The 27,800-nt window shown below is 55.3% G+C and overlaps 1 protein-coding gene and 1 long non-coding RNA gene across 3 annotated transcripts; both read left to right on the top strand.

Annotated features, from left to right (window-relative positions):
* Positions 1-207: 207 nt before the first annotated feature.
* Positions 208-1,888, top strand: LOC130678936 (uncharacterized). Its single transcript, XR_008991893.1, has 2 exons — positions 208-707; positions 1,071-1,888. It is a non-coding gene; the product is annotated as an uncharacterized LOC130678936 (long non-coding RNA).
* A 7,641-nt stretch (positions 1,889-9,529) lies between these two features.
* On the top strand, positions 9,530-27,376 carry SUN2 (Sad1 and UNC84 domain containing 2). 2 transcript variants are annotated; one of them, XM_036891434.2, is made up of 18 exons: positions 9,530-9,887; positions 12,404-12,554; positions 13,364-13,554; positions 13,936-14,073; positions 14,670-14,765; positions 15,161-15,254; positions 16,199-16,269; positions 18,070-18,197; positions 19,900-20,154; positions 20,620-20,697; positions 21,161-21,204; positions 21,724-21,889; positions 22,258-22,479; positions 22,803-22,884; positions 23,280-23,395; positions 23,540-23,707; positions 24,059-24,151; positions 25,705-27,376. In XM_036891434.2, the coding sequence occupies exons 2-18, from the start codon at positions 12,439-12,441 to the stop codon at positions 25,816-25,818; spliced, it is 2,172 nt and encodes a 723-aa protein (XP_036747329.1). In that variant the 5' UTR covers positions 9,530-9,887; positions 12,404-12,438; the 3' UTR covers positions 25,819-27,376. The 2 variants fall into 2 exon arrangements, with proteins under 2 accessions (XP_036747329.1, XP_036747328.1); XM_036891433.2 differs by having other exon boundaries at positions 9,538-9,887; positions 22,800-22,884.
* Positions 27,377-27,800: the final 424 nt, after the last annotated feature.

Raw genomic sequence — 27,800 nt, forward strand, 5'->3', positions numbered from 1 at the left:
TTGATGTGAGTAGTGTGTTCAAATCTAACATTAATATTTTACAATCTGTTTCCTCCTTTAATTCTGCTAGTATTTGTTTTACATATTTAGGTGCTTCTATGTTGGGTGCATAGATATTTATAAAGGTTATATCCTCTTGTTGGACTGACCCTTTTATCACTATGTAATGTGTTTGTCTCTTGTTACTTTCTTTGTTTTGGGATGAAATCAGTTTTGTCTGATATATGTGTGTGTGTGTGTGTATTTATTGAAGGCTTTAGTTTTGTGGTTACCGAAGGTTCAAAGACAGCTTTTTTACTGTATAATAGTCTATCTTGAATTGCTGATTATTTCAAACACAATCTAAAGGTACTGTTTTTCTCCTTCTTCCTCCTCCATTCTAATAACTCTTCTCTGGAGTTTTACTTTAGGATGTTCTTTTCTACAACAGAAAGTCACCTCTGTCCCTAAACAGAGCCACCCGGGCTGTTTTTGTCCTGTTTTGTCCGCTGCGGCGCTCCGTGCTCCGCGGACATCCGGGAACCACCACAGCGAGGGTCCAGGAGCTGCAGACCCAGCCCAGCTGGGGATTCTGGGAAGATGGCGAAGTGGGGTCCTGCTGCCCCGAGGACCTGCTCCCCTTGCGGTCCCAGGCGGGAACTACCTGGAATACCAGTCGTTCTGAAGAGGACCACAGCCAAGGACGCCGAGAGAGCCTCCTGGAGAGGGTAATGGGGCAGAGCTGCGGGCAGTAGGCGCCCCAGCGCGTGGATGGGAGAGGGGAAAAGCCCCGCGCCCGGCCCTGGGGCACTGCCCCGCAAACCAGCCCCCGTAACGCTGGCTTGGACATCAGCGGGGCGGGAGGCCGAGTCCCGGCCGTGGGAGCGCCCTGGCGTGCTGTGCCCGGGCCGGGAGACCGCGCAGAAGCAGCAGCTTGAAAAGCGCCAGAGACTCGCAGGAAGGAGATTGATTGATCACTTTGGGTTGTGTGCCGGAGGGACGCGGGGGCTGGGTCCGCAGCAGCTGGGGCGCAGGGGGATGGGGAGCCGTTTTCCTTCCTTCCCTCGGCCCAGCTGGCTTTCACTCTCCAGCTACCGCGCCTGCGCTCCTGCGCCCAGTGGTCCCCTGCCCGCTGCCCCGCAGGGACTCCTTCAGAGCGAGTCCCGCCGCCACACCCGGCGACCAACCCCAGCCAGGACCGGCAGTCCGCCAGAGCGACCCCTGGCCTTGGGGGACCGAGCTCCGCATCCAGGCCGCTGCAGTTGACAGAGCCCGGCCCGCAAGCAGCCCTCAGCCGCCCCCACCCTGCCTGCGCCCTCGCAGCAGGCCGGCGCGGCCGCACTAGGAGCCCACACGGGGGCCCCGCGGGATCCCCTGGGAGTCCTGGCTCTGGGGTGCCGCAGTACTGAGCACCACTACCTGACGCCTACTGCATAATTAGGTCACTGGCGAGGTAGTTCAGGTACCTAATACATAGAAACAAACACAGTGTCACACAAAATGGGACAGAGGAATGTGCTCCAAGCAAAGGGACGGGGCGACAAGCCAAAAAGAGAGCTAAACAAAACGAAGATAAGCAATCTAACCGATACAGAGTTCAAAGTAATAGTCATAAAGTTACTCATCAGCTTGAAGAGAGAAGTGGATAAACTTGATGAGGATGTCAGAAAAGGAATAGAAATTATAAAAATGAACCAGTTAGGGGCGCAGAATACACTGAAATCAAAAATACACTAGAGCAAGTGAACAGACCCAGACACTATGTTTTAGACCTGGGGAACACCCAGGGGATACTTGGTCCCACCCCTTCTTTATCCTACAATGTGTAGCACAGAGTCACTAACTCAGTTATAATATCTCACATGATTATTTGAAAACTTCATTTGTAATAAAGCTTGTTTCATTTAACCTCATGGTAATCCTATAAATAATTTTTGTCCTAGAGAAAGGAAGTGGCTTGACAAGTTCCGATGGCCAGTAAGTGGCAGCTTCTAGGGCTCCGGAACTCGCTGGTGCCTAACCACACAAGCACTCACCATTCCTTCCTGGGTTACTGAGTTACATCGGGGACATCCCAACCCGCACTCTGACCCCGTTTGAGGCCATGGCTGGGTGGGCTGAAAGCAACAGTCCCCTTCTAGTTCCCTCCTGCGCAGGGGCTATCGGGGCTGAGGCCAGGGTGGCCCTATCCAGAGCTCATGGCCCTTGGTGACCCGGCCTCCCTTCTGATGGTTGGGACAGCAGTGACTGTCCTGGGGTGGGCCCCAGAGTCCCAAGGACTGAAGTGTGAGTCATTTCTAACAGGCAAAGCCCTCTTGAGTTCTTGCCTGCTGTGGCCTAGCTCTGAGTCTTTGTCATCTGCTCCAGAGCATGATAGGAGGGGCGGCTCCAGTCCCTGCCCAGCCAAATGTTGTTACTAGGACATGAACTAAATATATGCCCTGCCAGCTGTCGTCAGCCTGACCCTCAGTCTCACCGTGCTTCACAAACAGGAGGGCCCCCTTGCCCTTGGGAAGCACAGGCTTGTGGAGTCGGTCCTGTCAAGCACTGCCCACAATGCGAGGGTCACAAATGGACCTCAGGAGGGAGACACAGAGGAGGTGGCCTGTGTCCTGCTTGCAGGTGAAGACTGTGCCACCAAGCAGAGGGGAGGCAGTTCCCGCAGCAGGAGCAGCAGCACAGGCAAGAACGTCCATGGAATATGTGAGGAAGTGTTAGTGCTGGGGGTCCCCCAGATCACTCCCAAGGTCTGTGATTCACTAGGAAGACTCAGCCTGGCATAGAGTTATACTCATGGCTGTGTTCGTTATGGCAGAAGCTTACAGAGCACAGCCAGCAAAGGGGAGAGGCGCCCTGGGCGAAGTCTGGAGGAAACCAGGTGTGATCTCCCAGGAAGCCCCTCCCGGGGAGGCACAGGGTGTGCTTAAAGTCTTCAGCAACAAGTTGTAACACCACGCCAGAGGTGTCGTCTACCAGGGATGCCGTTCTGAGACTCAGGGCCCAAGGTTTTTCCTGGGGCTGGTCACCTAAGCACCCTCTGATTAATGTGCACTGAAATCCGGACTCCCAGGGGGAAAGCAGGTGTTCAGCATGAACTGCATTGTCCAAACAACCGGTTCAGGCCCAGGGAGCCACTCTTACTAGGAAATGGTGGGAACCTTACCCAAATCAAAGTTTCCAGTCAAGGTCCAACCTTGCAAGCAGGCCTTGTCTCAGGCCTGCTATGTTCTTTTCTACAAGGGGCATGTAAGGTGGGGAGGGGAGGCCATGAGGCAGGGGGTCAGGTAGAGGGCATGTCATGGGAGCACTTCTAGGGGTGATCACAGGAGTGACCATGGAGCCACGCATAGGACGTGAGCTGGAGGCAGGTGACAATGTGTACCCTGTGCTTGACAAAGATTCTTTGGGAGTTCTGTGGAGGCTTGTAGGAAGAGGACAGGAGGGGGCAGCTAGGAAGCTACAAAAATCCAGAATCCAGTTCTGGAACTGGGCTCGTTGGGGGGCAGCATGAGAGGCTTCAAGGGAGTAGAGGGACTGTGGCAGGGAGGAGGGTGTGGCACCGCACTGAGGGGTCCCAAGGGGAATTGTTTGTGTCTAGGGAGGGAGGGAGGGGTGGGGTGGGGGTGGGGTGGGCACCCAGGGAGAGGCTGGAAAGAGGAAGACTGAGAATTGCCTGAATTACAAATAAGCACAGCCACCTCGGCCCCAAGGGCAAAGCTTACAGCAAGTACAGAGGGGGATGGAGGGACCGAAGACAAGTAGGGGGAGGACGGGAGGTGAGGGAGGAAACAGGAGCGTCTGGAGCATGGCAGACAAAAAGGAGAAAGAGATGACCTGCAGGACCCTCTGCCCGAGCAGCCAGCCTGGGGAAGGAAGGAGGGATGGTGAGAACAGACATCCATCAGCTCAGCCCACACACCTGACCGAGCTGCCCTGTGTGCCGGCACTGGACTGGGTGTGAGGTCAGGTGACCCTCCCGACACATCCTGGGAGCTGGACAGGTTCTAGCCATTGCCAGAGGGCAGGGCTGAGGCGAGGCCCTAGAGGTGGTTCGTTCAACCCACGCTGTGGCAGATGAGCATGCTGAGGCTCGCCCGAGGTCGCAGCCCTGCAAGCGGTAGCCCAAGTCCGCTGTCTGTCGTACACACATGCACGCACATGCCCCAGCTGCTTGAGGTGCGTCCTCTCTTGGACCAGTGTGGTGAAGCGGCAGCCCCAGGCCATCCCTCGATGGTCCTGCCTTCATGACGACTTCAGCATCAAGAAGTCAATGTTTTTGACCCCCCTACTCCTGACCACCATGCCCTACAGCTCAAGCCATGGCACGTGGGTATCTGAGCACTGGAGGCCCTGGGCTGGTGTCTGCAGGCCACACTGGATATGATGCCCAGATGCACGGACTGGGAGCCCTTCGAGGTGCCAGCTGGTGGGACCGAGCTGATAGGCTGTCCCCACGCAGTGTGCCTGGTGGTTCTGGCAATGTCCCGCCATCTGAGGGCGCCCTTACTGTCCTCTCTGCTCAGCACTTTCCCGTCCCCTTTGTCTCTTGGCTATTCTTCGTGTCCTTCAGGTCACTGTCTCCAGCAGCTTTCCTGACTCCCCAAATCTTAGTGAGGAGAGTTGCAGCCAGACCTGTACACTCAACAGGCACAGCCAGGGCCCACAACACTGTTAGGACCCACAGACGTTTTTAAATAATTTTTTCAATCAGAAGGGAAAAAAGTGGATATAATCCAGCCTGGATGATGTTTGTCTTCATAGTAACAGTTGTAAAATAGAATTAATAATTTTATGGAGGAAAGAACCCATGAGAGTCATACTGAGGCCCTGGTCCTGGGGGACCCTGTGTCCCTCCTGGGACCCCACTGTGTGGTCATCTGCTCACTCAAAAGGCCTTTTCCAGCAGGGCATGTCTTACCGTCAGAGCAGGCATGCAGTAGGTATTGGGAAAGAAAGAAATGCTTGTAAATAAGAAGTAGGTAACACTGAGCACTTAACCCTGTGCCAGGCACTGCACTAAGCCCCTGGGAAGTAGACACACTAATAACCCGTTTTTTGTCATTTATTTTTAGGCAGGCTCCTCCTGACCCTGCCGGGCGTGCAGCTTTCCCAAGGATGCTGGCTCTGCAGCGCCCCCTCAGGAGGCTCATTTCCATCTGTTGCTGGTTTACTCTAGGACTTCAAAGTGTCTGGGATTTTTTTATTAAGGAAGAGTTTCTAGCTGTCTGTGGGGAATTAAAGTGAATACTGAAATAGGGTTTTACCCCCAAAACCAAGGCTGAGAAGGGCTAAATGCCTTACCCAAATTGTCCACCAGGAGTGTCTGAGTCAGGCCTGCACTTCGGACCACTGGCCCAGCCATGTCCCCATGAGAGGGGTGCAGCTGGTGGGTGTGTGAAGAGGCTGCATTTCCAGCAGGGACAACCTCCCATGCATATTGAGCAAGTCCCTCCCTGCCAGCCCATGGGTTCTGACTGGAGTGGCCCCAGAGCCCCAGCACTGTCCCTGACCTTCCTGCTGACCAGACAGCCCAGGCAGGCCATTCCTCCATGCAGCCAGATGCTGCGCGGGCGGGACAGGGAAAAGCCCGTCTAATCCTCATGATAGCCCTGCATACTGTGGGTGACTGCTACTCCTGTTCCGGAACACAGTGTGAGAAGTGCACAGACAGGCAGATGCACAGAGCATGGGGACGTGGTGCGGGAGCTGTGGAAGCAAACCTTTGTGGGAGAAGTGATGTTTGAGTGTTATCCTTGAAAAATTAGTAGAATTTCATCAGGTGGAAAAACAGGGAAAAGACATCCCAGGCCAGGGCCCAGCCTGAGCAAAGGTGCAGGGGTGGAAGGGGTCCTGGGGCGAGGGTGAGGAGGGCTGAGCTCTGGGCAGGGTAAGTAGGGCCCACAGAGCCTTTGGAGTGGCTGGCTTCTGAGGTCATGCTAGGGAGCAAGGTGTTTGAAGACTGGGAGCCTCAATCAGGCAGTTAGTTGATGTATATTTATTGAGCATTTATTAGGAGCCAGACACTGTAATAGGCATGAGGGGACAGAGATGACTAAGGCTTATAAGAGCCTGGCTGGGAATGTCCACCTCAGCCAGGGACCCATTTTCCGTCCCTGGTTCCCGCTGGCCCGTTTAGTAACCTGGATCTTAGCAGCCTTCCCCATCTTAGACTAGAGTTCCCCTTCCGTAAAACAGGCTTAACAGCGCTTGTCCCTGGTGATGGGGCTCTGAGCACTCTGGATAAAAGATCCTGTAAGTACAGAACCCTGCTGCCAGACTGGGTGGGGTGGAATAGGGAGCCACAGATCCACAAGGAGGCAAAGAAACAACCCCTGGGGGTGGGGAGACACAAAGATCCTCTGAGGTTATCACCCCTGAAAGCTGCCAAACGTGTTCCTGCAGCCAGGAAGCCCAACAGTAAAGTCATAGCTCCCCACCCACAACCTCCTGCGATGGTTAAATGACTGACGCCAGACACCCTGGCTGCTGACCGATGCCTACCGATGCTGACTGCAAAGAGGAGGAGGTGGAGGCCGCCTTGGCTGAAGGGAGGCAGCTGGAGGCTTTGCCCTCATTCATGCGTTCAGCTGAGCACATACTGCAGAGCCGTCCCTGGCACGAGTGCCAGAGTCATGGGGGAGGCAGACGGGTATATAGCTCATTCCGCCACCATGCAGGGTGTGATGGGGGAGCTTTGGTCTGGAAGCACAGAGAAGCTACCTGACTCGACTATGAGTCTAGGATAGACAAGCAGCCCAACCATCTCCCCTCTCCTCCCAAAGACCACAGGCTGCAGAAACCCTCAGTATTGGAGCAGTTTGACCTCCATACACCAAGAAACAGGGCAGAGAGCCTCATTTGTTTGTCCAAGGTCACAAAGTGTGATAGACAGGACAGTGATTATTCACATTTTACAAATGAGGGAAGTGGCTCAGAGAGGTGAAGTAGCTTGTCTAGGATCACAGAACAAGCAAGAGGTGCAGCTGGCCGAGAACCAGGGCTGCAGACTGACCACGGCCTGCCCAGGCTCGGGACTTCCTACGGCCGCTCCAGATGCCAGCGGAAGGCTGGCTGTGGTCCTGATTTTGGTTTCCCTCGCGGAGCTGCATCTCCAGCACAGGGCCAACTTCTCCACTGAGCAGAGCAGGCGTGGCACCCGGGGCCCACAGAAAAGTTTTCATTTTAGTTTCTTTTAAAATCGAGATAAAAATTAAGTATAACAATAATGAACATTTACTAAAGAATCAAGCCTAGATTATGGTCCTCTTTCTACCAGTGTGGATATAAAATATAATTTTAAAAATTTTTTGAAGGAGAGGGTCACCAAGGCAAAAGTGCCTGGCAGCAAAGCAAGCTTCCAGGCAGCCCCACTCCAGCGGCTGCACGGCCACCACCGAGACGCTGTTCCCATTGGGGCAAAGCCGTCCACCTCCTACCCTACCACTGCCGATGCAGGAGAGAAAGAAAGAGAGAAGAGAGGAGCTGGGGGAAGACTAGCTGAATGAATGGTGGCTGTATGGAAAGAGAAGTCTAGAAGGACAGAGAGTGGCTGGGTGACCAGATGGCAACGTGGCGAGCAGCAAGAGAGACGGGGAGACAGATCCATGTGTGAACTCACCAGTCTCACGGATGGTGTCAGTGAGGACAGTAGGATGGAGGGAGGGGCTTGGCACAATCACAAGCCTTGAATAAGGACAAGAATTTCCTAGGGGCCCTTATTACTTTCCTGTGTCTGCTGTAACAAAGTACCACACATTTGGTGACTTAAAGCAGCAGAAATTTATTCTCTCACAGTTCAAAAGGCCAGAAGTCCAAAATCAAAATCACTGAACTGAAAGCAAGGTGTCTGCAGAGCAGAGCACCCTCTGGAGGCTCCCAGGGAGAAATCGTTCCTTGCATCTTCCAGCTTCCAGTGGCTGCCAGCCTTCTGTGTCTCATGCCACATCACTCCAGTCTCTGCCTGCATGGTCACATTGCCCTCTCCTCTTCTCCTCTGCCTCTCTTAAAAGCACACTTGTGATTACATTTAGGGCCCACCAAGATAATCCAGGATGATTTCCCCATCTCAAAATCCTTCATTTAATCGCATCTGCCAAGACTTCCCTCCTGCGGTAATTTTCAGAGGACCTAATATCTTTGGGGCCCATTAACTGCCTACTACCAGCCTACAGAGGCAATTCAGTTTAAGAGGGGCCTGCCTCCAGCCAGCCTGCAGACCAGTGGAAGGCACACCATCTCGGCCTGCACAAACCAGCACCTCCTCAGGGACCTGGCAGGCTCTGCAACAGAGGTGATAGGGTATGGAGAGGCCACTGGAATTGGCCAGGGGAGTTAAGCACCTGGTGAGAAGGTATCGAGAGGGGGACCCTCCCTTACCTGGACACTAACCCTAAGTCTCATTTGAGTTCTTATTTTACTTGTTCCACATTCAGCAGTCAGACATTGGCCACGCCCTGTGCTGGGTCCTGGAGAGCCAGCCCTTGTCCTTGGATTGCTCACAGTCTAACCCCAGAAGCAATGCTGGCCAGCACCCTTGTCTTCAAGAGCGCAGGTGAGGTCCCTCTTTTCCAGGTGGGGCAGTGCAGGCCCAGGGGGGAGGTTCATTTTTGGCAGGAGTCAATTTAACACAAGGGCTGTGCACAGGCTCAGTCCCCTCCCTCCAGCACCTTCCTGTGCTGTCTGTGATTTTGTCATTTCCTGTCTCTTCCTATTAGCCCTTTAAAAATGAAATAACCACATAGTTTCATCTTCTCTTGGAAACGCTTGCACAGGAAGTGACTCCTCCCAGGCTGTGCACTTGTGGCATCTGTAAGCTGGCCAGTGGTAAGCCAGGGCACAGGACCCCTGCAGTCAGGTGGCATTTTATTCATTCCCTGTCAAGCGCTCATTCCATGCTCAGTGTTAAGGCAGAGGAATAGATAGCCAGCCCTGCCTTCTCAGCATCAACTCTGGCTAGCTCCCTCCGTAAAACTAGGAAAAGCTTCTGCCGTGAAACTCGGGGGTTACAGGGGCAGATTGAGGAGCAGCAGAGCCTCCCTGCCACAAGCTGGCATCCCAACATCAACTCTAAAACGGAACGATCATGAGCTTGGATGTGGAGAGACTCTTCTAAACTCAATTTTACCTCTTTCTAGCTGTGTAACTTTAAGCAAATCACTTAAAACCCCTACGAACCTGTTTTCTTTTGTACAATGGGTGTTGAAATGCCTGGCTAAGAGGACAATTAGGCATGTGCTGGGCATTTAGCAAGCCTTCAACAATGGCTCGTGGAAACTCCACTAAGGGCTAGAACTACGGTGCTACCCGTCCAGCTGGGCTTTAGGCGGGGGTCTAATACTTCTTCTGCTCCCCACCTTCTAGGACCTTCTCGGAGGCCGTGGGTGGAGTGACGCCCCGAAGCAGTGCTCAGAGCAGGCTCAGATGTTTGGAGCCACCGGACCGGAAGTCAAGTGTGTAGCCATGCCGGCCAAGTCCCCGTTTGCCCGCTTCAACTGCGTCCCCGCTGCCAGGCGTCGCCCTGCGTCCGCGCCTCCCACGAGCGGACTCCTGGCTGGGTGCGCCGGTCCCCGGGCCCACGCAGCGGGCGGGGAGAGCCGGGGCCTTTGTGTTCAAACCGCCCAATAGGTGGTGGCAGTGGGCGGTGACGCGAGCGGGGTCTGGCCAATGGGCTGCGGCCTGTCAGCGTTGACTGGCAGGCGCACACAACACACTCGGCCACGCGCGCGCCGCCCGGCCCCACTCGCGCAGCAGCGTTCTGCTCGGGCCTCATTGTCCGCTGCGCCGGCTCTTGTCCTGCGCCGCCGCTCCCTGGCCTCGCGCAGAGTGTCGCTCGCGGGAGTCAGACGCGGGAGGGGGGCGCGGCGGTCCTCCGAAGCTCCCAGCGCCGCCCCGAACAGCTGCGGCAGCAGGTAACAGACAAACGTGGGCCTCCGGCGGGTGGACGCGCGGGGCGCGAAGGTAGCGCGCCTGCCTCGTGCCCCTCCCCGCGGGCTCCTGGCCCGGCCTGCTCCTGGGGTCATGGGCCGCTCGGACCAGGGCTGAGCTGCCCAGGCCTGGTGCTTCCTCTCCGGGCCAAGCCGGGCCAGGCTCCAGCCCCGCCCGGCGCACGCCCCTGGGCCGGTCGGGAAGGGCCAGCGCGGTGCCAGGCCGGCCGCCCTGACTCATCGCCGCCGCCAGGCCCCCGCGCTCGGGTGGCCACCTCACTGGTCAGCCCGGAGGGCGAAGGTCTCCGGGCGGGACTTCCCCGGCAGAACCTCCCCCGGAGGGGGGAGCGATCCCGGGCTACCCCAAAGCGGCCCAGGGCAGTGCCTGTGTGTTCGTGCCAGCCAGGCAGTTTCCAGGGACAGGCAGTTCTCTGCCTCTGCCACCGCCTGTCAGAACTCTGGGAACAGGAGGAAGACCCATTTTGTTCAGTTCTAAAAAAGAAAAAGAAACGAAACGAAACGAAACAAATAGGGGGTGGAGTGTGACTGAGCAGAGAGGCAGGGAGTGTGCGTGGTTGGTAAAAAAAAAACAAAAACAAACCTGCAGGTTCAGCCTGTAGGTAAAGTTAAGGCGGAAGGGAGTTCGCACCTGGAGCGTTTACAGGTCCCACGAGGGAATGTAGCCTGCGGTTGGGTGTAAGGCCGGGTGGAACTGCCCTGTAAATTTGTGATGAAGGGGCTGGGAAAAGTAGAGTTGGGAAAGGACTGAGTTCAGCTCAAAAGTAGGGAGGGAGGTTTTATTTGGGGGTTTCTTAACTGATAGTGTATGTGTGTGGGCGGGAGGTATGCTGATGTGTAAAAGATTTGAGCTCCTGGCGGCTTACGTCTTGCTTTGGAGGATGGGGCCTTGACCTTTTTCATGCGGTGAATGCTCCAGAAAAGACTGTGTGGCACCTCTGAGAGGACAGAAGCCAGCGCTGACTGTTGACAGTTTTCAGGCCCCCCACTCCACACACCACACACACACCTCCACCTCCGTCTGAGTATTTATATTCTTGCCAGCAGCTGCTTGAGTACTGTATGAATACAGTGCTGCTTTCTGCCCCAGGGCACGGCTTCATCCACTTCAGCAGGGCCCGGGGTTCCCAAGAGGCGCCTGTGCGGGCCTCTGGTGCTTTCAGGTGGGAGGACAGTCGTGGGGGTGGCATTACCTTATAAGGACTGGAATACAGACAAGGACCCAGGCCAGCTTCCTGCTTGGCTACTACCAGTTGGTGTCTTTACCATCACTAGCTCAAACCAGGGAGGCATGCCAGGTGGGCATCCTACCTGGGAGGGTGCCAATAAGACCAAGACATGAGGCTGCTTTTCAGAAGAGGACTTTCTAGAATTATCCAGCTGGACTAACCAGACCTACTGGTTTTCACAGTCTGAGTTGGGGTGTGTTAGAGTCTACACCATCTTTTTCTAGGTCTTTCTACATTGGCCCCCTTTGAGTCCTTTTTATCGATTCCAGAGCCTTGATTTCCGGCCTCACTTGGGTCCAGCAGGGACTGACTAATCCAGTACTGCTGTCCCACCTCCCTGTTCTGTTCGTTTGTTAACAGATACTAGTCGGTAACAACTGTCTACAGACTGTTCTGAGCATATCTGAGGCTATAAAAGACTTTAGCTGGGGACACACAACTCATTCCTGAAACTACTTGAGAACTTTATGGTAGAGTGGAAAGACCCAGGCCCTGCCACCTGTCAGTTCTGAGGTCAAACCGTGCCTCTGTCACTTACAGGCTGTGTGGCCATGAGCAAGTCACTGATCATCTCAGTGTTCCAGGTTCCTCCCTTGTATGATGGGAGTAATGATGTTCTTAAGTATCAGAAGTGAGTATGTTAAGGAACCAGGTACTTAGGAGGCACTGAATGAAGCATTTTATCGTCACCATTGAAATCATATCAGGATGCGCTGATGTTGTAGCCCAATAATTGAGGGGACACAGCATACAAACACCATCAGGATGTAGGTGGGGTTCACCAGGGGAAGGTTTTCTGGAGTCAGAGATTGGAGCCCTGAATCAATGAGTAGAGCTATGGGGAAAGGACAGCAGGTTCCATCTAAGGGAAAGAGCTAGAATGAGAGCAGACACAGCTCTAGGGATGGCTGCACTGCAGGGTGCAGGGCAGCAGAGATCAAAGGCATCCGTTCAGTGTCTGTTGCCTATCGTGAGCCACGTGCTCAGCTCCCAGTCAAAGGCTGCAGAAGGCCTCGTTCTGGTTCTGGTGGAGCTCAGTGTGAGGTAAACTGAAAATCAGCAAAACCTGTCGGAGGCACCATGCAAGAGGTACTAAGCAAGGCTGAGCAGGGCATGGATTCAGGGTGGGTGGGAGGTGCCTCTGAGTGCCCAGCCTTGCCCACGGGGTATCAGGTCGCTGGGCAGTGGAGCTGCTCCTTCCCTCAGGCGGGGGCTGAGAGCACCCCACGCCTCACGTGGCGCTTCTCTCCCAAGGCTCTTGAAGGGAAGGGCCCCCATCCCGCCTCATCATGTCTCGCCGAAGCCAGCGCCTCACCCGCTACTCCCAGGCTGATGACGACAGCAGCAGTGGTGGGAGCTCAGTGACGGGCAGCCAGGGCACCCTGTTCAAAGACAGCCCTCTCAGGTAGGGGAATCTCAGAGCAGAGGGCTCGAACACTTCATGGTGCAGCCCCTTCCTGTTGCCATATCTGTGGGCAGAGATCAGATGCCCATATCCGGTCAGGGGGACATTCACACCTATGAGGATCCGGGACCCTACCCTGTTTCCTGTTTCTTCTTCCCCTGTCATAAGCCAGGCTGCTGCCTTCATGTTCTGAGAACAGGAAGTGGGGAGAGGCAATTTCAAGAATAAGCCAGGCCAGATGCCCCGAAACTGCCAGCTGGGCTCACAGGAGCCCCTTTTGCTATGGACGGGCATGCCCGACCAGCCATCCTCCGCAGACCCATACCTAGGGCGTTGCACCCTCTGTAGGGCCTCCGCAGGGCCAGCGAAGAAGCTGAGAAGAGGAACAAGCTCAAGCGGGGGGGGGGCCCCCCTCATCCTGCCCCCTCCCTTGCACACACCAGGCCCAGATAACAGCCCCCGAGGCCTTGGCTCGCTCTAGGAGGCCAGTTCGGGTTTGTCTGCGTTTCCAGTGGGTTGTGAAAATTACTAATTGGTTAAGAAGCATGAGAAAAATATTTGGCTTCAAAGTTGGCTGGATTTGAATCCCGGCTCCATCACTAGCCTGCTCTTCTCCCCTAGCTGCCTGTGAGGTTTAGAGCTAATGCGCGCAGAGTGAGCCTGCGCCCGCAGCCTGTAGGTGGGAACTGTTAGTTGCCTGGCAACAGGGCTGCCCTCCTCAGCTAGGTGGCAGAGCAGCTGGCTTTCGGCTTCCTGGCCAGGCTCACCTGCCTGTGCCGGCTTCTCCCCTCCTGGCCAACCCTCCACAGGACCTTGAAGAGGAAATCCAGCAACACGAAGCGCCTCTCCCCAGTGCCTCAGCTGGGCCCCTCCGCCGACACGCACACCTCCTACTACAGCGAGTCAGTGGTCAGGGAGTCCTACTTTGGCAGCCCCCGGGCCGCCTCCCTCGCCAGGAGCTCCATCCTCGACGACCAGCTGCAAAGTGACCCCTACTGGAGTGAGTGTCCCAAACCTTTCTCCTGGGGCTTTGCTTCCTTAGGAAACTTAAGGTTGAAAATCTGCCCCGCACCCTCTATCCATGCCCCTGGGGTCCTAACTACTGCTGGGCCAGAGGAGGGGCTCTGAAACCCTTGGAAGAGCAGCCGAGTGTCTGAACTCCCAGGCCCCTTTAGACGCTACAGTAGCCACACAGCAGCTCCAAGCCCAGGAGACAGAGTGGCCGACCCGCTCACCCTCCCGTGGACCTAGAGAGCTTGGCGAGAAAGGGCAGATACCCCCTGTGCACGAAGATGCTCCTCAGGGTGTCCCCAGGAGACCCTTGGGAATCCCCTCCTGGGAGCATCTCTGCCCCAGGAGACCCTGCCTCTTCCCTCCCCAGGTGAGGACTTTCGGGTGAGGAGGTCGAGAGGCACAGGTGGCAGAGAGAGTGGCAAGATCAACGGGCTCCCGGAGAGCAAGATCTCTGAGGACTTCCTCGGGTCTTCCTCCGGCTACTCTTCCGAGGATGACTATGTGGGTAGGCAATGCCCTCCCTTGCCAGTCTCGGGAGCTGCCCAGGTTTGGGCTGCTGGGGAGGTGAGGGGAAGTTGCCCCAACAGCTTGACGGAGTGCAGTGTCCAGTGGGTGCCTCTGCACAGTGGCTGAGTGTCCCCTCATGCCACCATGATATCCTGAATCCAGACCTGTGGTGGCCCTCAACACACTGGCTGTGACCCCACTGCCACCAGTCTGTAGGTAGCCTGTGGTCAACTCCACCTTGTTCGACTCATTTCCAGCAAACATTTTAACGTGGGGCTACACACATGGGAGGTGCTCGATCTCTTAGTCTAGTTCTGGATGGTGGTTTGAGAGGTTGTTGGGGAGGAGCGGGAGGCAGACGAGAAGCTTAAGGGAAATAAAATGACAGAATCTACCGTGTTCTTCCTTCAGCAGACATTTCCTGGCCTCCTAGGTGCTATGCCCGTGTGATGCTCTGGGAGTGTGAGGGAGTGGTGCACGGTCTCAGCTCACAATCTGAAGGGCTGAGAAGATAATAGGTCACAGACAGTCTCCATACCCCAGGGCTCTTAGAAGTGCGGATAGACTGAGCTGGTTTCTTGCCCGTCCATGCAGGATACTCAGAGACGGACCAGAGGAGTTCAGGTTCACGGTTAAGCAACGCTTTTTCTCGGGCAGGCTCTTTCTTGTGGATGGTGGTCACTTCTCCAGGTGGGTACTGGCTATTCTGTGCATGGTTATTCTCATTTGCCATGGGAGTCACTTCTCAGCCCTCTATGCAGTTAAGCATCCAGCCCATACAGAGACACTGCATGACCAGCAAGGAAAGCTTGTTCTAGAATAATCACTAGGAGCCAAGAGCCATGGGAACAACACCCTTGCTTGGAAGGGCAGGAGCAGGTATAGGGCAGAACAGAGGGCTGTGGTAGGGTGGGCAGGTGGGATTAGAGGAATGAGTAGCTGGAGGCCAGGACAGAGGTGCCCTGGCAAGTCAGTGGGGGGGGGGGGGCGTGTGCAGAGGACCGCAGGGGGAGTGGTGCTGTGAAACCATGACCCACAGGTCACCAGTGCCAGGTGACACTTAGGCCTAATGGTCCCTCTCCTAGGCCGGCTCTTTGGACTCCTGTACTGGTGGGTTGGCACCACCTGGTACCGCCTGACAACAGCCGCCTCCCTCCTTGATGTCTTCGTTTTAACCAGGTGAGTGAGACTCCCACCCGGTGAGAGTGCCTCAGAAAACCCAGGGACAGAAGGGACCCATAAAGCCTCCAGCCTGGTCATTTCTCTGAAGGTTTTTCCCAGTTTACCTGCAGCTTTTACTAGTGAGCATGGAGTGGGCTCCCCCAGCCCCTCTCTGCTGACAGGGTGGGACCGAGTCAGGTGTTACTCCCTGAATCGAGGAGTATTCTGCAACATAGGTTCTTGTCTCTTGGACACTTCCTGCCCAATGCCAGCCCATCCAGCCACTTCTGAGTCTCAGACAGGCCTGCTTACTTCTGCTGGCCGGGCCTTTGGCTCTAGCCAACAAGTGGCATTTCCAGAAAGTTCAGCGTCCCTCTCAGCCCTGTGGTGATCTAGACTCCTGGTGATTTCTGCTGCACGTTCAGAAGCTAGGAAGGGGCGCAGCCTGAGGCTGCTGTGGGTTTGTCCCCCAATTCTCTGGCCCAGCAGAGTTGGGAACTGGCCGTGTGGCAGAGGAGAGGAGACTGAGCCAGGAAGTAAGGGACCCCCTGACTGTAATCCTGGCTGGGGTGGGTGGCCAGCTGTGCTGAGAAGAAGGCAAAGGACAGATTTGTGTCACCAAGGAAAGGTTCCTTTTCAAAATACTGTTTATTTTAGGAGTTCTGTATTTTTTCTGTATTTGCTTGTTTGGAGGACCTCTATATGTGAAAATTTTAGGTTTTTCAAGGACCCCACTCTTTCTTTTTAATAATATAAACAAAATTCACAGAGTTAGAATTCTCCCCATTATTCCAAAATTTGCAGGTAAAGAGCTTTGAGTGTCCAGTCTGGCCCTGGCAAGATGAGACACTTAAGGGCATCCCCCCCTCAACCCGGGTTCAGCACTCAGGAAAGCCCCTGGGGGGGTGGGGGGACCCTAGCCCCTCTTGACACCACCTCTCCATCTCCCTCCCCTGGGCCAGGCGCTTCTCGTCCCTGAGGACGTTCCTGTGGTTCCTCCTGCTGCTGCTGCTCCTGACGGGCCTGACCTACGGTGAGCTCGCTCGCTTGCAGGGGGGGGCGTGGGGTGAGCGTGCCTCGCCACTAGGGGGCTGGTGAGCCAGAGGGCGGGGCCGAGTGTGGGCGGAAGCTGCGCTGAGCAGAAGCGTGAAAAACAGGGATGGTGGTGGCCTGTGAGAAAGGGAGGGACCCAGAACGGGTGGGGCCCGCGGAGCCTGGGCTACTCGCGAGCCCTGAGCCCTAGGCCACTGCTCTCTGGCTCTCCTGGGTCCTCTACTGACTGGTGCTGTGATGTTCTTGGGGTGTCCAGTGGGTGGGAGGGGAGATGCCCCATCCACTGGCGTGTCCTTGTTGGGTAGCTGCTCTGGACCTCCTGGTTTGTCTAGAGCATCCTTGGAGCCACCTGGGCCAGAACGTGCTCCGCTGCAGGAGTACTGGGGTGGAGTGGGATGCTGACACAGCGGCTCCTAGCAGTCATTTGCCTTCCATTTCCAAGTCAGGATGTAGTCTGGGTGAGTGAATTACTGTTACGTCAGGTTCAATCTTCAGCTATCTTCAAGATCAAAACAAAAAAGATAAAGTCGTAAAGAGAAGTAAGTAAAAAAAGGTCCTTTACCATGGTTCCGATCTCCATCATTGGACTTTCACACCTTTCACACAACAGCAATCATTGTTGATATAGTTGTTGTGTTCAACTTTTGACAGTTCCATGTGAGTTGCCTCCATGGTCCCCAGGTTCAATTTTAATGATTGTGCTAATTTATAATTAAAGACCATCCTTTATTTTTTGGGAGGGTTTTGTTTTATAGGTTTATCATTTACTCATATTTTGTTACTACTAATGTAAAACATTTTCCCAAGAGTTGATTTCCTTCTTATTTCCTGTTATAAGAACAGCTTGTTCATATCCAGTGGAAACTGGGCGTTGCCCTTAAAATAATAATGATCCTTATAATCCTAGCATTTTGTTGAGGAAAAAAGTTCCACATGCTCAGTTTGAGTTTCACCGTCACCTTGGCTGGGTGGAGCTGTGAGGAAGGCCTAGTAAGAGATGCCTGTGGAGAGTCTGAAGGGCCGAGGAGTGGAGTGACCTGCTGCAGGTGTAGGAAGTGACAGTGTGCCCAGAGGGTCTGACCTAAAGCCCAGAGGTCACGTGCTTCCCACTGCTGACAGCTAAGTGGCAAGTCAGTGTCTTACCCGGATGGAGACCCCTCAGCCAGCACGGCTTTTCCAGACGCCCTCACTCCGACGCACACCGCTCAGGAGTAAACATGTCGCAAGCAGATGGCCCCTAAAGCAAGGCGCAAGCATGTCTGCGTGGCTGCAGCCTTGTGCTGTGCCCTGGGGCTGCAAGCAGCTTCTCTCAGTGGGTATATTCCGTTTCAGGACTCTCAGTCATGGCAGCCCATTATAGTCACCTGGGGGGCTTTTAAAATTCACTTATGTAGAGCTTTCCCAGCCCAGTGAATTCACTCTCTGGAGAGCAGGGCCAGACGCTGGGTGTTTTAAAAGCTCCCTTTGTGATTCTGATTTACGGTCTGGGCTGTGAATCACCATCAGGGCCTCTGGGTTCTACCCCTGGGTCATCCCTAGCTTATTAGAGCCATTTTCTCCAACTTCTACAGAAAGATGAAGATTCCTTGGGGAAGTGGGAGTATACATACTGTCAGGTGGAGGTTGCTGCCTCAGAATCACGGGACCTTCCATCCATCGTATAGCCTTTGGCAGCAACTGAGCCCGGCTGGTAACTGGTGTTGGTTAGGGTGCCATCTTCACCACTGTGTTCTTGCTCAGGGCTACTGGCCCAGGTAACCACCCTCTCCCCTCTGTACAGGCGCTTGGTTTTTCTACCCTTATGGGCTGCAGACCTTCCACCCTGCTATGGTTTCCTGGTGGGCAGCGACAGGGGGCAGCAGACAGCATGAAGTATGGGAATCCAGAGACTCATCCCCACATTTCCAGGTGAGTACCCTGGGCTCCAGGCCCTCTCTCAGCCTGTGTTGGGGTGGATTGCCCTGTCCTTGCACTTTACATATGAAGCTGAGAAGAGGTGCTGTTCTTGCTGGTACTCTGCCTTGTCTCCTGGGACACCCCTTTCTCTACTGTTTGGGGTGCAGGTATTGTTGGGAGCCAGGTTACTTGTGCTTCAATATGACTCAAAAGTGTCCCAAAGATAATCGCCACCTTAAGCATAGAAAACAGAAGGAAAAGGAATTGGATAAATCATCTTGTCTACTTTGTTCCTTTTCAATATAATTTCACAAATACTTACTAACCACCTCCTACATGTACAGTAACACCCTGGTCAGTTACCTCTTAACACAAATAAACCACCCCTAAAATCGGTGCTTTAAAACTGTAAGCATTTGATTAGCTCATGAGTGTGGGTCCCCGGGGTGGTTTTTCTGGTTTAAGCAAGGACATGCTGATCTCAGTGGGGCCCCCTCACCATGTGGGCCCCTTGCCAGTCTGTAGTTGGCTGGTCTAGGTCTGCTTGCATCGATCAGCAGGCTAGCCTGGGCTTGCACAAATAACCGGAATGTGTGTACTGCAAGTGCTGGGGTCAGCGATGCGAACTTAGAGCTCTTTATCCCCTAACTAGGTTATTTGAACTTTGCATCTTGTTGAACTTAATTTGGTATCATTTTTAACCAATTATTTTGGGGGATATTACTTTACTGACCATGACCTTATTGTTTTCTAAAATAATGACATATTCTGATATTACTACTTTTGCCCTTTTTTAATCACTGAAGATGCTAAATACAGTTTCTAGGACCATCTTTTCTGTAAAGGGGGAAGTAAAGAATGAATGTATCTTTATTTTTCCATAAAGACACTAATAAAATAGTTGCCTGGTTTTGGGGCGGGGGTGAGGGCACTGGGTGAATGGGGGGCACAGGTTAGGAGCATGACTTTTTGCTTTTTGAGTCAAGCAAGTATACTGCCTATTTTTAAAATGGAATTTTTAAAAATCAGGAGCAACCTCTGCACTCAGTAGGCCCTGCCCTTTGACAGTTGACAGACTGTTTCATAATTTCTCTTGGCAAAGATTTTGGTTGTTAAGCCAACAGCGTTCTCAAAATTCATGGCATGCAACCCCCGTGCCACCCTCCAGCCCAAATGACTTTGTTCTGTCTTCTCTGTGGGGCATCCAATGAAAGAAGAAAAAGAAAGCCTTTTCAAATTACTAGCCTTTTAGCCGAGGTTATCTCTGGAGGAAGCGGGAGCTGTTGAGTTAGCAGCTGAGCCCCCCCCCCCCCCCGCAGGCGCCTGCAGGAGAGGGAAGGAGGGACACACTCGGCCCAGCAGTCACCTGGCCCTGTGCAGTGTCCTGTGGCTCCTTCCAGGCTCTTCTCTGACTGTCCCTCCATTCGGACCCTCTTTGTGGGGGTGCTCTGCCCCGCTCACACCATCCACTGGCACATGTCCTCCGGGACAGCCCCGCCCATCATCCCCTTTATCCTGGCACCCCGGGCTTCACGGTCACCACAGCCACCGCATCCTGCTCCATGCTGCTGTCCTACCTGCCTGCTCTGCGGAGACGGTGCTGAGAGCCTCAGAGCCAGTGTATCACACTGGGCGTGTCTGCCCTTTTCTTTTCACAAAGCACTGTGGTCACGGGTCCCTCATCTCTGTGGCTTTCCCCTCCCCGCCCTGCCAGGCTGAGCAGCGCATTCTGTCCCGAGTCCACGCTGTGGAGCGGCGCCTGGAGGCTCTTGCTGCTGAATTTTCCTCCAACTGGCAGAAGGAGGCCATGCGGCTGGAACGCTTGGAGCTACGGCAAGGGGCTGCTGGTGAGAGAGGTGGCGGCAGCCTGAGCCACGAGGACACCCTGGCACTCCTGGAGGGACTGGTGAGCCGGCGCGAGGCCGCTCTGAGGGAGGACTTCCGCAGGGACACCGCTGCTCGGATCCAGGTGGGGGAGCAGAGCTGGGGTCTCCGGGTGGGAGCTGAGTGTTGTGTGGGCGACACAGCAGGCATGTGGGGTAGAGGGGCCGAGGCCCTGACCACCCTGACATGAGGGGGACGGCAGTGTGTCACTTGGCGTCACACAGCTCTGCCGCTTGGCAGTCACTCACCTTCTCTGGGCCTTAGTTTCCTCCTCTTTAAAATGGAAATTCTCCTGTTTACCCTCGTGCCCCAGTCCTGGCAGCGAGAACATGAGATTGTAAAGGGCCTGGCACAATGCCTGACACCACGTGGGTGTGCAGTAAAGATCAAGGGGAGTCTTGCCTGTTTCTGAGGAGCACTGTAGCAGAAAAGCAGGGAGCTGAACTTGGCCATCAAACAAGCCTGGTTCGAATTCCAATTATATCTGACTTACTGATTGTAAGGGGCCCTCTGAGCAGTAAAATCCTCATCTCTCTCCTCTGCTGGACAGGAAGAACTGGCCACCCTGAGGGCAGAACATCAACAAGACGCAGAAGACCTGTTCAAGAAGATTGTCCGGGCTTCCCAGGTCCGTGGGCTCGGGGGCACTTGGGGACTGCAGTGGGTCCTCATCCAGTTCATCATCTGTTCTTGGGCCGAGAGCCACCTTCCCTGCTGACGGGCCTGCTTAGGCACAGAATAGGGCTGGGGTACGGTCCATGGACTTCTGCTGGGACTGCACCCACCTGGGCAGGAGTGCTTTGCAGGGCTCCACTGGGAGCGTCCCCGAGGACAGGGTGTGCTAGTTTGAAGGGGCCTGTCGTGCTGGGTGGAACAGGCTGAATGAATGAGTGAATGTATGAATGCCTAAGTGTGCCAGGTACAGGGTGGGACTCTCGAAGGACCGTAACCAGGAGGCCAATTTGATGTTTGCTGGAGTAATTGGGAGACCCTGATGTAACCCAACAAGCCGAGAGGAACAGATCCTGCCCGGGAGACTGACTGCTCTGAGCCGGACATTTCTCGTGTTTGTCTCTTCCCCCTGCTTACAGGAGTCTGAGGCTCAACTCCACCAGCTGAAGTCCGAGTGGCAAAGGTAAGGGGCGCTGCCGTTTGGACTAGGCCTGTTCCTCCGCTGATCTCCCCAGCCCCAGGCACGACTAGGAAGCAGAGTCTAGGAGCAGAGTTCTGACTGTGTTCTGAGTAGAGTTGGGCTGAAACCTAGCCCAGGACCACCTGCTTAGAGTCTGTCCTTGAAATACAGTGGAAGCTGGAGGTGGGGGGCGGGCACTGCCAGAGAACTGGGATTTGTGGGTTTATTTACAGACACACCATCTTTTCTCTACAGCCTCCTGCAGGCTGCCTCCCCTCGCCCCAGGCGCCTGTGGTGGATAAGAAAGGCTGAGGCGAGCGAATATGAATGTAGGCTTAGCAAGGGAACAGGATAAGCACTGGCTCCTCGGGACAGGCGAGCCAATTCACAGGCCCTGCGTTCCCCTATGGGTAATGGGCACATGCCTATATCAGGAGCCAGCAGGGGATCGTCTTGTTTTCCTCAGCATGGCCTTACCCCTCAGCAGAGCTCCAAGGCTTACTCTTCTCTCTCTGGGCGTAGGATGACCCAGGAGTCCTTCCGGGAGAACTCCATGAAGGAGCTGGGGCGGCTGGAGGGGCAGCTGGCAGGCCTGCGGCAGGAGCTGGCAGCCCTGAGCCTGAAGCAGAGCTCCGTGGCAGACCAAGTGGGCCTGCTGCCGCAGCGGCTTCAGGCCGTGAGGGACGACGTGAGTTGGAACCGTCCAGGTCCCCTGCTGAATACTGACACCATCTGTTCTAGGAGTCTGCATGGCAAAGAGCCTGTTGCCCCTGCGGCCTGTTAATCCCACAGGTCCCTGCTCTGGACTTGGCACAGATGTTAGCTTTCTTTGAGGGGGGTTCTACCTGTGTTTTATTAAAATGACGTGGAAGGTTGTTCATAGCCCTTCCCTCTGGGCAGCCTGAGCAGGCACGTGCTGGCCCTCCGCTTGCAGGCCTGCCTTCCTTCCCTATCCCCTCTACCGAAGCCAGGCGCCACCCCACCCTGGCCGGGCCCCGCCATCACAGCTCTGGCAGACCCTGTGAGCCCTGCGTGAGGCCTTTTTTCTTTCCCTAGGTGGAGTCTCAGTTCCCCACCTGGGCCAGTCAGTTCCTTCTCCGAGGTGGGGGAACCCGCAGCGGACTCCTTCAGAGAGAGGAGATGCAAGCTCAGCTGCAGGAGCTGGAGGGCAAGATCCTCGCCCACGTGGCAGAGATGCAGGGCAAGTCAGCGAGGGAGGCTGCAGCCAGCCTGGAGCTGACACTGCAGAAGGAAGGCGTGATTGGGGTGACAGAGGAGGTAAGGACTGTGCTTCCGACACCCCCCAACTGCTCTCCTCCTGGGGAGCCACAGACCTGCACAGTCCCACACTGCCAGCTCCCTGTAATACTCAATGTTCCAGGACCTAAATGACGTGGGGGAGGTGCTGTTTGCTTTGGGGCTTGTGTGGGAGGGTGGGGTACACCTGGGAAGTGGGATGTGTCTCTGTCTGGACACCAGCATGGTGCACACAAAAGACAGATCAGTTCATGGGTCCCGGGTCCCTGGGCCCTGGCATTGGGGATGGGGGTGGACCGCCCTGCTTCCTGTCACAGCTGCTCTGGGTGCCTGCCCTTTAGCAGGTGCACCGCATTGTAAAGCAGGCCCTGAAGCGCTACAGTGAGGACCGCGTCGGGATGGTGGACTATGCTCTGGAGTCCGGAGGTGTGTGTGCCGTCCTCCCTGGGCTGCCTACTCGTCTCCCACCCCGGTGGCCCCCCCGGCATGTGCCAGGGAAGCGGTGGGGCTAGGCAAGCAGGGCTTGAAAGCAGCAGCAGTCTCCCAGCCTAGAACTCACAACGAAGGCCAGGGAAGCAGCAGCAGCCAGAGGTCAGGATGATGAGAGCACCAGCCCTGCGGGGAGAGGCTGGTGTTTACAGCAGCTCCGTGCTGGCCTAGCTGTCCAGATTGGGCCTGGGGCGCCTGCCCTCCAGCCTCAGGACATGGGCCGTAGCTGTCCCTGCTTGGGCTCCCTTGGCTGGCAGGTGTGCTGGTTGTCTGGGTCTCCGTCTCCTGCTGGCGGCCTCTGGTGCCCACACTGTTTTTCTTTCCCATCCCAGGGGCCAGTGTTATCAGTACTCGATGTTCCGAGACCTATGAGACCAAGACGGCCCTCCTCAGCCTCTTTGGCATCCCCCTTTGGTACCACTCCCAGTCACCCCGAGTCATTCTCCAGGTAGGCACCCAATAAAGGCCCTGAGCATGGGCCCTGAGCCTGCGGAGTCACCTACTGGCCGGGTGACTGTCCAGTGTCAGCTGGGGAGAGCTGCACTCAGGGTGAGCTGTCTTAATCAACCCTGCGCTGACTTTTCTTCTCCAGCCAGACGTTCACCCAGGCAACTGCTGGGCCTTCCAGGGGCCCCAGGGCTTTGCTGTTGTCCGCCTTTCTGCCCGCATCCGCCCCACAGCTGTCACCTTAGAGCATGTGCCCAAGTCCTTGTCGCCCAACAGCACCATCTCCAGTGCCCCCAAGGACTTTGCTGTCTTTGTGAGTATCATACCTGGGTGGGTTTGGAGGGGCTGTAGAACTCCGTGAATCACTACTGAGGATGAAGTGGAGATCATTTTTTGGCTGGGGGCAGGGGGGAAGATTTGGGAGAGATGGTGTGCAAGTGGGAAACGGCACTTCAGTCCGTTATCCTAGGCTGTGGAGGAAGGTGACTCATCCCAAACGCCACAGCACCCGTGTCCCGTGCGCAGGTCCCCTGCAGTGCCGCAGGCTGGGGCCCGGCCGCCAGGTGGAAGGGGCCAGTGTGGGAATGGGGAGGAAGGCTAGTTCCCCCCGGGCCAGGCATGAACCCTGGAGCAGGTCTTCCTTCCACCCTCCTCCTCTTTGCAGGGGCTCGATGAAGACCTGCAGCAGGAGGGGATGCTTCTCGGCCAGTTCACCTATGACCAGGATGGGGAGCCTATTCAGACCTTTTATTTTCAGGTACAGGATTCACTTACGCTAGCAGAGGTGACATACTCCCTTCCCATCCATTCAGCTGACATTTTCTGAGCACTTACCCTGTACCCGGCACTGGGGGTTCAAAGCTAGAAACTGCAGCCCCTGCCTTCCTACAGCTCAAGGTATGGGGCAGACAGCTGTCTAGGTGGTGTGGGAGAGGCACCAAGCAGACATCAGAGTGAGGCCCCCTGGGTATGAAGGCTTGGGAAGGCTGCCTGGAAAAGTCAGGTGTCTGAGTGTGGCCCAGGTGGGCCTCAGGCAGTACAGCCTGGCTGGGCCAGAGGGAGGCCTTCCGCCTCTTAGAAATGTAATCTCAGCCTCCACTCCGGGTGACTGATTCCTTAGGGTTGACCGGACCCAGGAGCCTGTGTTCTAACAAACAGCCCAGATGAACTCCTGAGCCACACCAGGGGTGAGGGATCAGAATACAACCGCTGTGAGAAACTGAGAGATGGGGGGGTGTGAGGTGGAGGACGGTGGCGGGAAGAAAGGCCGGAGAGAGGCAGGCCTGCCTACCAAGCCAAAGAAGTTTCAGCCCTCAGGACTGGCGTGGGAGGGGTGGCCATTGCGGTGTTTCAGGCTGGCAAGTGACAATATAACGTGGGTTGCAGTCAAATCTGGGACTGCATGTAAGCTGTGAATCTAAGCGGTCAAGCCTGGAGGCAGGGCTAGGCGGGAAGTGCTTGCAGGGAAGCAGGCCAGAGAGCAGCCTGGGAGTGAGGATGGAGAGGCCGAGGGCTACCCAGCTGGGGGTGCCCCTGAGCATCGGGGTGGACACGAGCAGGTAAGGTGGAGGTGAGGACGACTCCCAGGTGCCCAGGAGGGCTAGTACAGAGGTGGGCGTGCATTTGGTCACCGAGTCTGAGGCACCTGTGGGACAGTCCAGTGGAGCTGTGGGTGCCTGTGAGGAGACAGGTGGAACTGTCAGCTCTGGGGCAGTAATGAGCCAGGCAGTGGTTGGGACTCCTCGGGGATGTGTGCAGACTGAGCCCTTAGGAGAGGGTAGGGCACAGGGTGAGGCTGTGGAGAAGGGCAGAGGGAGAGCTGGGGAGCGTTGTGTTGGTGGCATCGAACCAGGGAGCTTTGCTCCAAAAGCTGGCTCAACAATTGTGGCTTTGTGAGCATGGAAAAGAGGCCTGATGGGAACTTGAGAAATAACAGAAGAAATTCTTAATTCATAGTAAAGGAATTCTCGTCCACAGCATTTATCAAACCCTCCATGAAGGTAGTTCTGACCATTGGCTATAATGATAAAAGAGCTCTTATGACGTCAGGTTGGGAAGAATCGTGCTGGTGCTTGGCTCTGAGGCCTTATTTATGTGATAGTGGGTCAGTGGCCCCTGTAGGACCCTCTGAAGTCCCAGGGCTCCTTGGCCCATCAGCTATAAACTCTGCTTCAGGGTCTGAAGACAGGAGCTTTGAAGCCCAGTTCTCTGCAGAGGCCTAGGGGAGGGGGGCACCTGGCCCGTGGACACATTCCTCCCCTGAGATCTGAGAGCTCTGGCACTCTTCACCCCTTTTCCTTCTCTACCCAGGACCTTAAAATGGCTACATACCAGGTGGTGGAGCTAAGGATCCTGACTAACTGGGGCCACCCCGAGTACACCTGCATCTACCGCTTCCGGGTGCATGGGGAGTCTGCCCACTAGGCCTTCTCTGCACTGCTGCCAGCCAGGAGGCCAACTCCTTTCAGCACATGCCCCCTTCTCTGGGAGTTGGAGCACAGCACCTCTGCCACTTCCCCCACATGCTTGATCAACACACTGGCTTCCAGGAGCAAGAACCCTGGCCAATGGAGATGAGAAAGAACATGCAGGGTTTTTTTGTGGACGGCTTGACTGGGCAGCTGGCACCAGCATCTCCTTTCATTTTTGTCTTCTTGTGCCAGGCACTGGGCGTCTACTGCCCCCTCCTGGGAGGGTGTATATATGTAGCATATCATGGGGGATTGAGAAGCAGGGAGGGAGGTGACAAGTGAACATCTTCCAGCAAAGGTGGTTGAGACCTGATGGCCCCTGACCATGGTGGAGGGGCTGGCACCCAAGGAGCTGGGCCAAAGCTGCGGGTGGGACAAACTAGGGCCTGGGGCAGGTGAGTTGCCCCCTCCTCAGACAAGGAAGTGCAGTCCTCTGGGAAGAGGGTGTTCTGGATGCAGGTTGGGACTGGGGCTAGGCAGGAAGCTCCTGGTAGAGGGCAGCTGGGTTTTCCCAGAAGGCTAGTGCCACCAATCTAGGGGAATCTGGCCTTCATGCACTGTATTTGTCCTGGGTTGAAGCGGGCCATGAGGCTTACGCCCTTGAGGGTCTGGCCCCCGTCTGTGTTGCTCTGAGGTGCCTAGCGGCCAGCCCTGAGTCCCCTCTGCTGGGGATAGTATTTTCTCTCTCCTGATGCTGGGAGGTCCACTCTGCTCCCCATTCCTGCTAGGGCCTGCCTGGGCCACATTCCCCCATGGAGCAGGGAGCCCAGACCCATCCTTGGAGGCCATAAGCCATCTTTGGTCAGCTTAAAAATATGGGGAGCAGGGGACCCCTAGGCCCTTGAGGTGCTCTGGTTGACAACGGTGCCATTCAGGGTGTTATGGTGGGAGGAGCTTTGTCTGCACTGTGGGCCCCGCCCTACCCCCCATCCCAATGTAAGGGGCCCTAATCCTCAGCCACCCCTTTGGACTCTTCAGCTCTTGCTCAGATTCTATTTCCTTTCTGGCTCATTCTCTGTGGCGGGAGGAGCAGTCGGGTGTATGCTGGGTAGGGAAGGGATCTGAGGCAGGGGCTTTTAGATCCAGCAGGTGCTGTTGTATTATGTATATATTTCTCAAGGTCTGTTTTTTAACTGAAAAGCTACGGGCTTGATTCCTAGCCCCGTTCTGTGGGGCACTGTGTGATTTTGGTTCCTTGTAACCTGGCTGTCACTGGTTCTAGCCTTATGGTCAGTTCTGACCTACAGGGATGGGTTGGGAGGGGTTGCAGTACGGGCAGGTGCCTTTAGGAACAGGGCTGGGCCCCAGATGGGCCCCCAGGGGCAGGAGCTGGAGTGAAGGTGAGGCCCCGGGCTGCCTGGTCCTCTAGCACTGGCCGCTGCACAGCCCCTGCTTCCAGGCCACCAGGTTTTGTTTTCAGTTCTCCTGTCACAAATGCTGCACTATTGGTTCTTAATTTTTTAATCTCAATTCTAATTTATGCCTATGCAAAAAATAAATTATGCCCAGGATTAATGGAGTTATGGCTTTTATCTGGCCACTGCACGAGGAATCTTCCTAATGAATTCTTGTCCAAAACAATGCTCCAAACACTTACTTCTAATTAGAAACCTCAGGCCTTTCAGCTAAAACCCAGCGATCACGAGAGATGGGGCCTGAGGCAGACCCTGTTCTAGTGATTCTGGGCCAAGGTTTGGCTGGCAGGAGAAAGAAGTGAGGTGGGTTGATTAGCTGTCATTGGTACCCCAATACGAAGCAGGTTCTTCCTGCATCTCTGTCATTTGAGAAGGTAGAAAAGGTTACCCACTTCCCTACTGACCACGTCCCCATTCTGTGTGACAGTCCTTCTCTGTGGGCATTAGACATTTGCCCCTTCTACCTGTACTGGGACAGGACAAGGTGAGTCCCAAAAGAGCCAGGATCTGCCAGCTCAGT

This window comes from Manis pentadactyla, chromosome 10, assembly GCF_030020395.1.
Source record: "Manis pentadactyla isolate mManPen7 chromosome 10, mManPen7.hap1, whole genome shotgun sequence".
NCBI classification, from domain to species: domain Eukaryota; kingdom Metazoa; phylum Chordata; class Mammalia; order Pholidota; family Manidae; genus Manis; species Manis pentadactyla.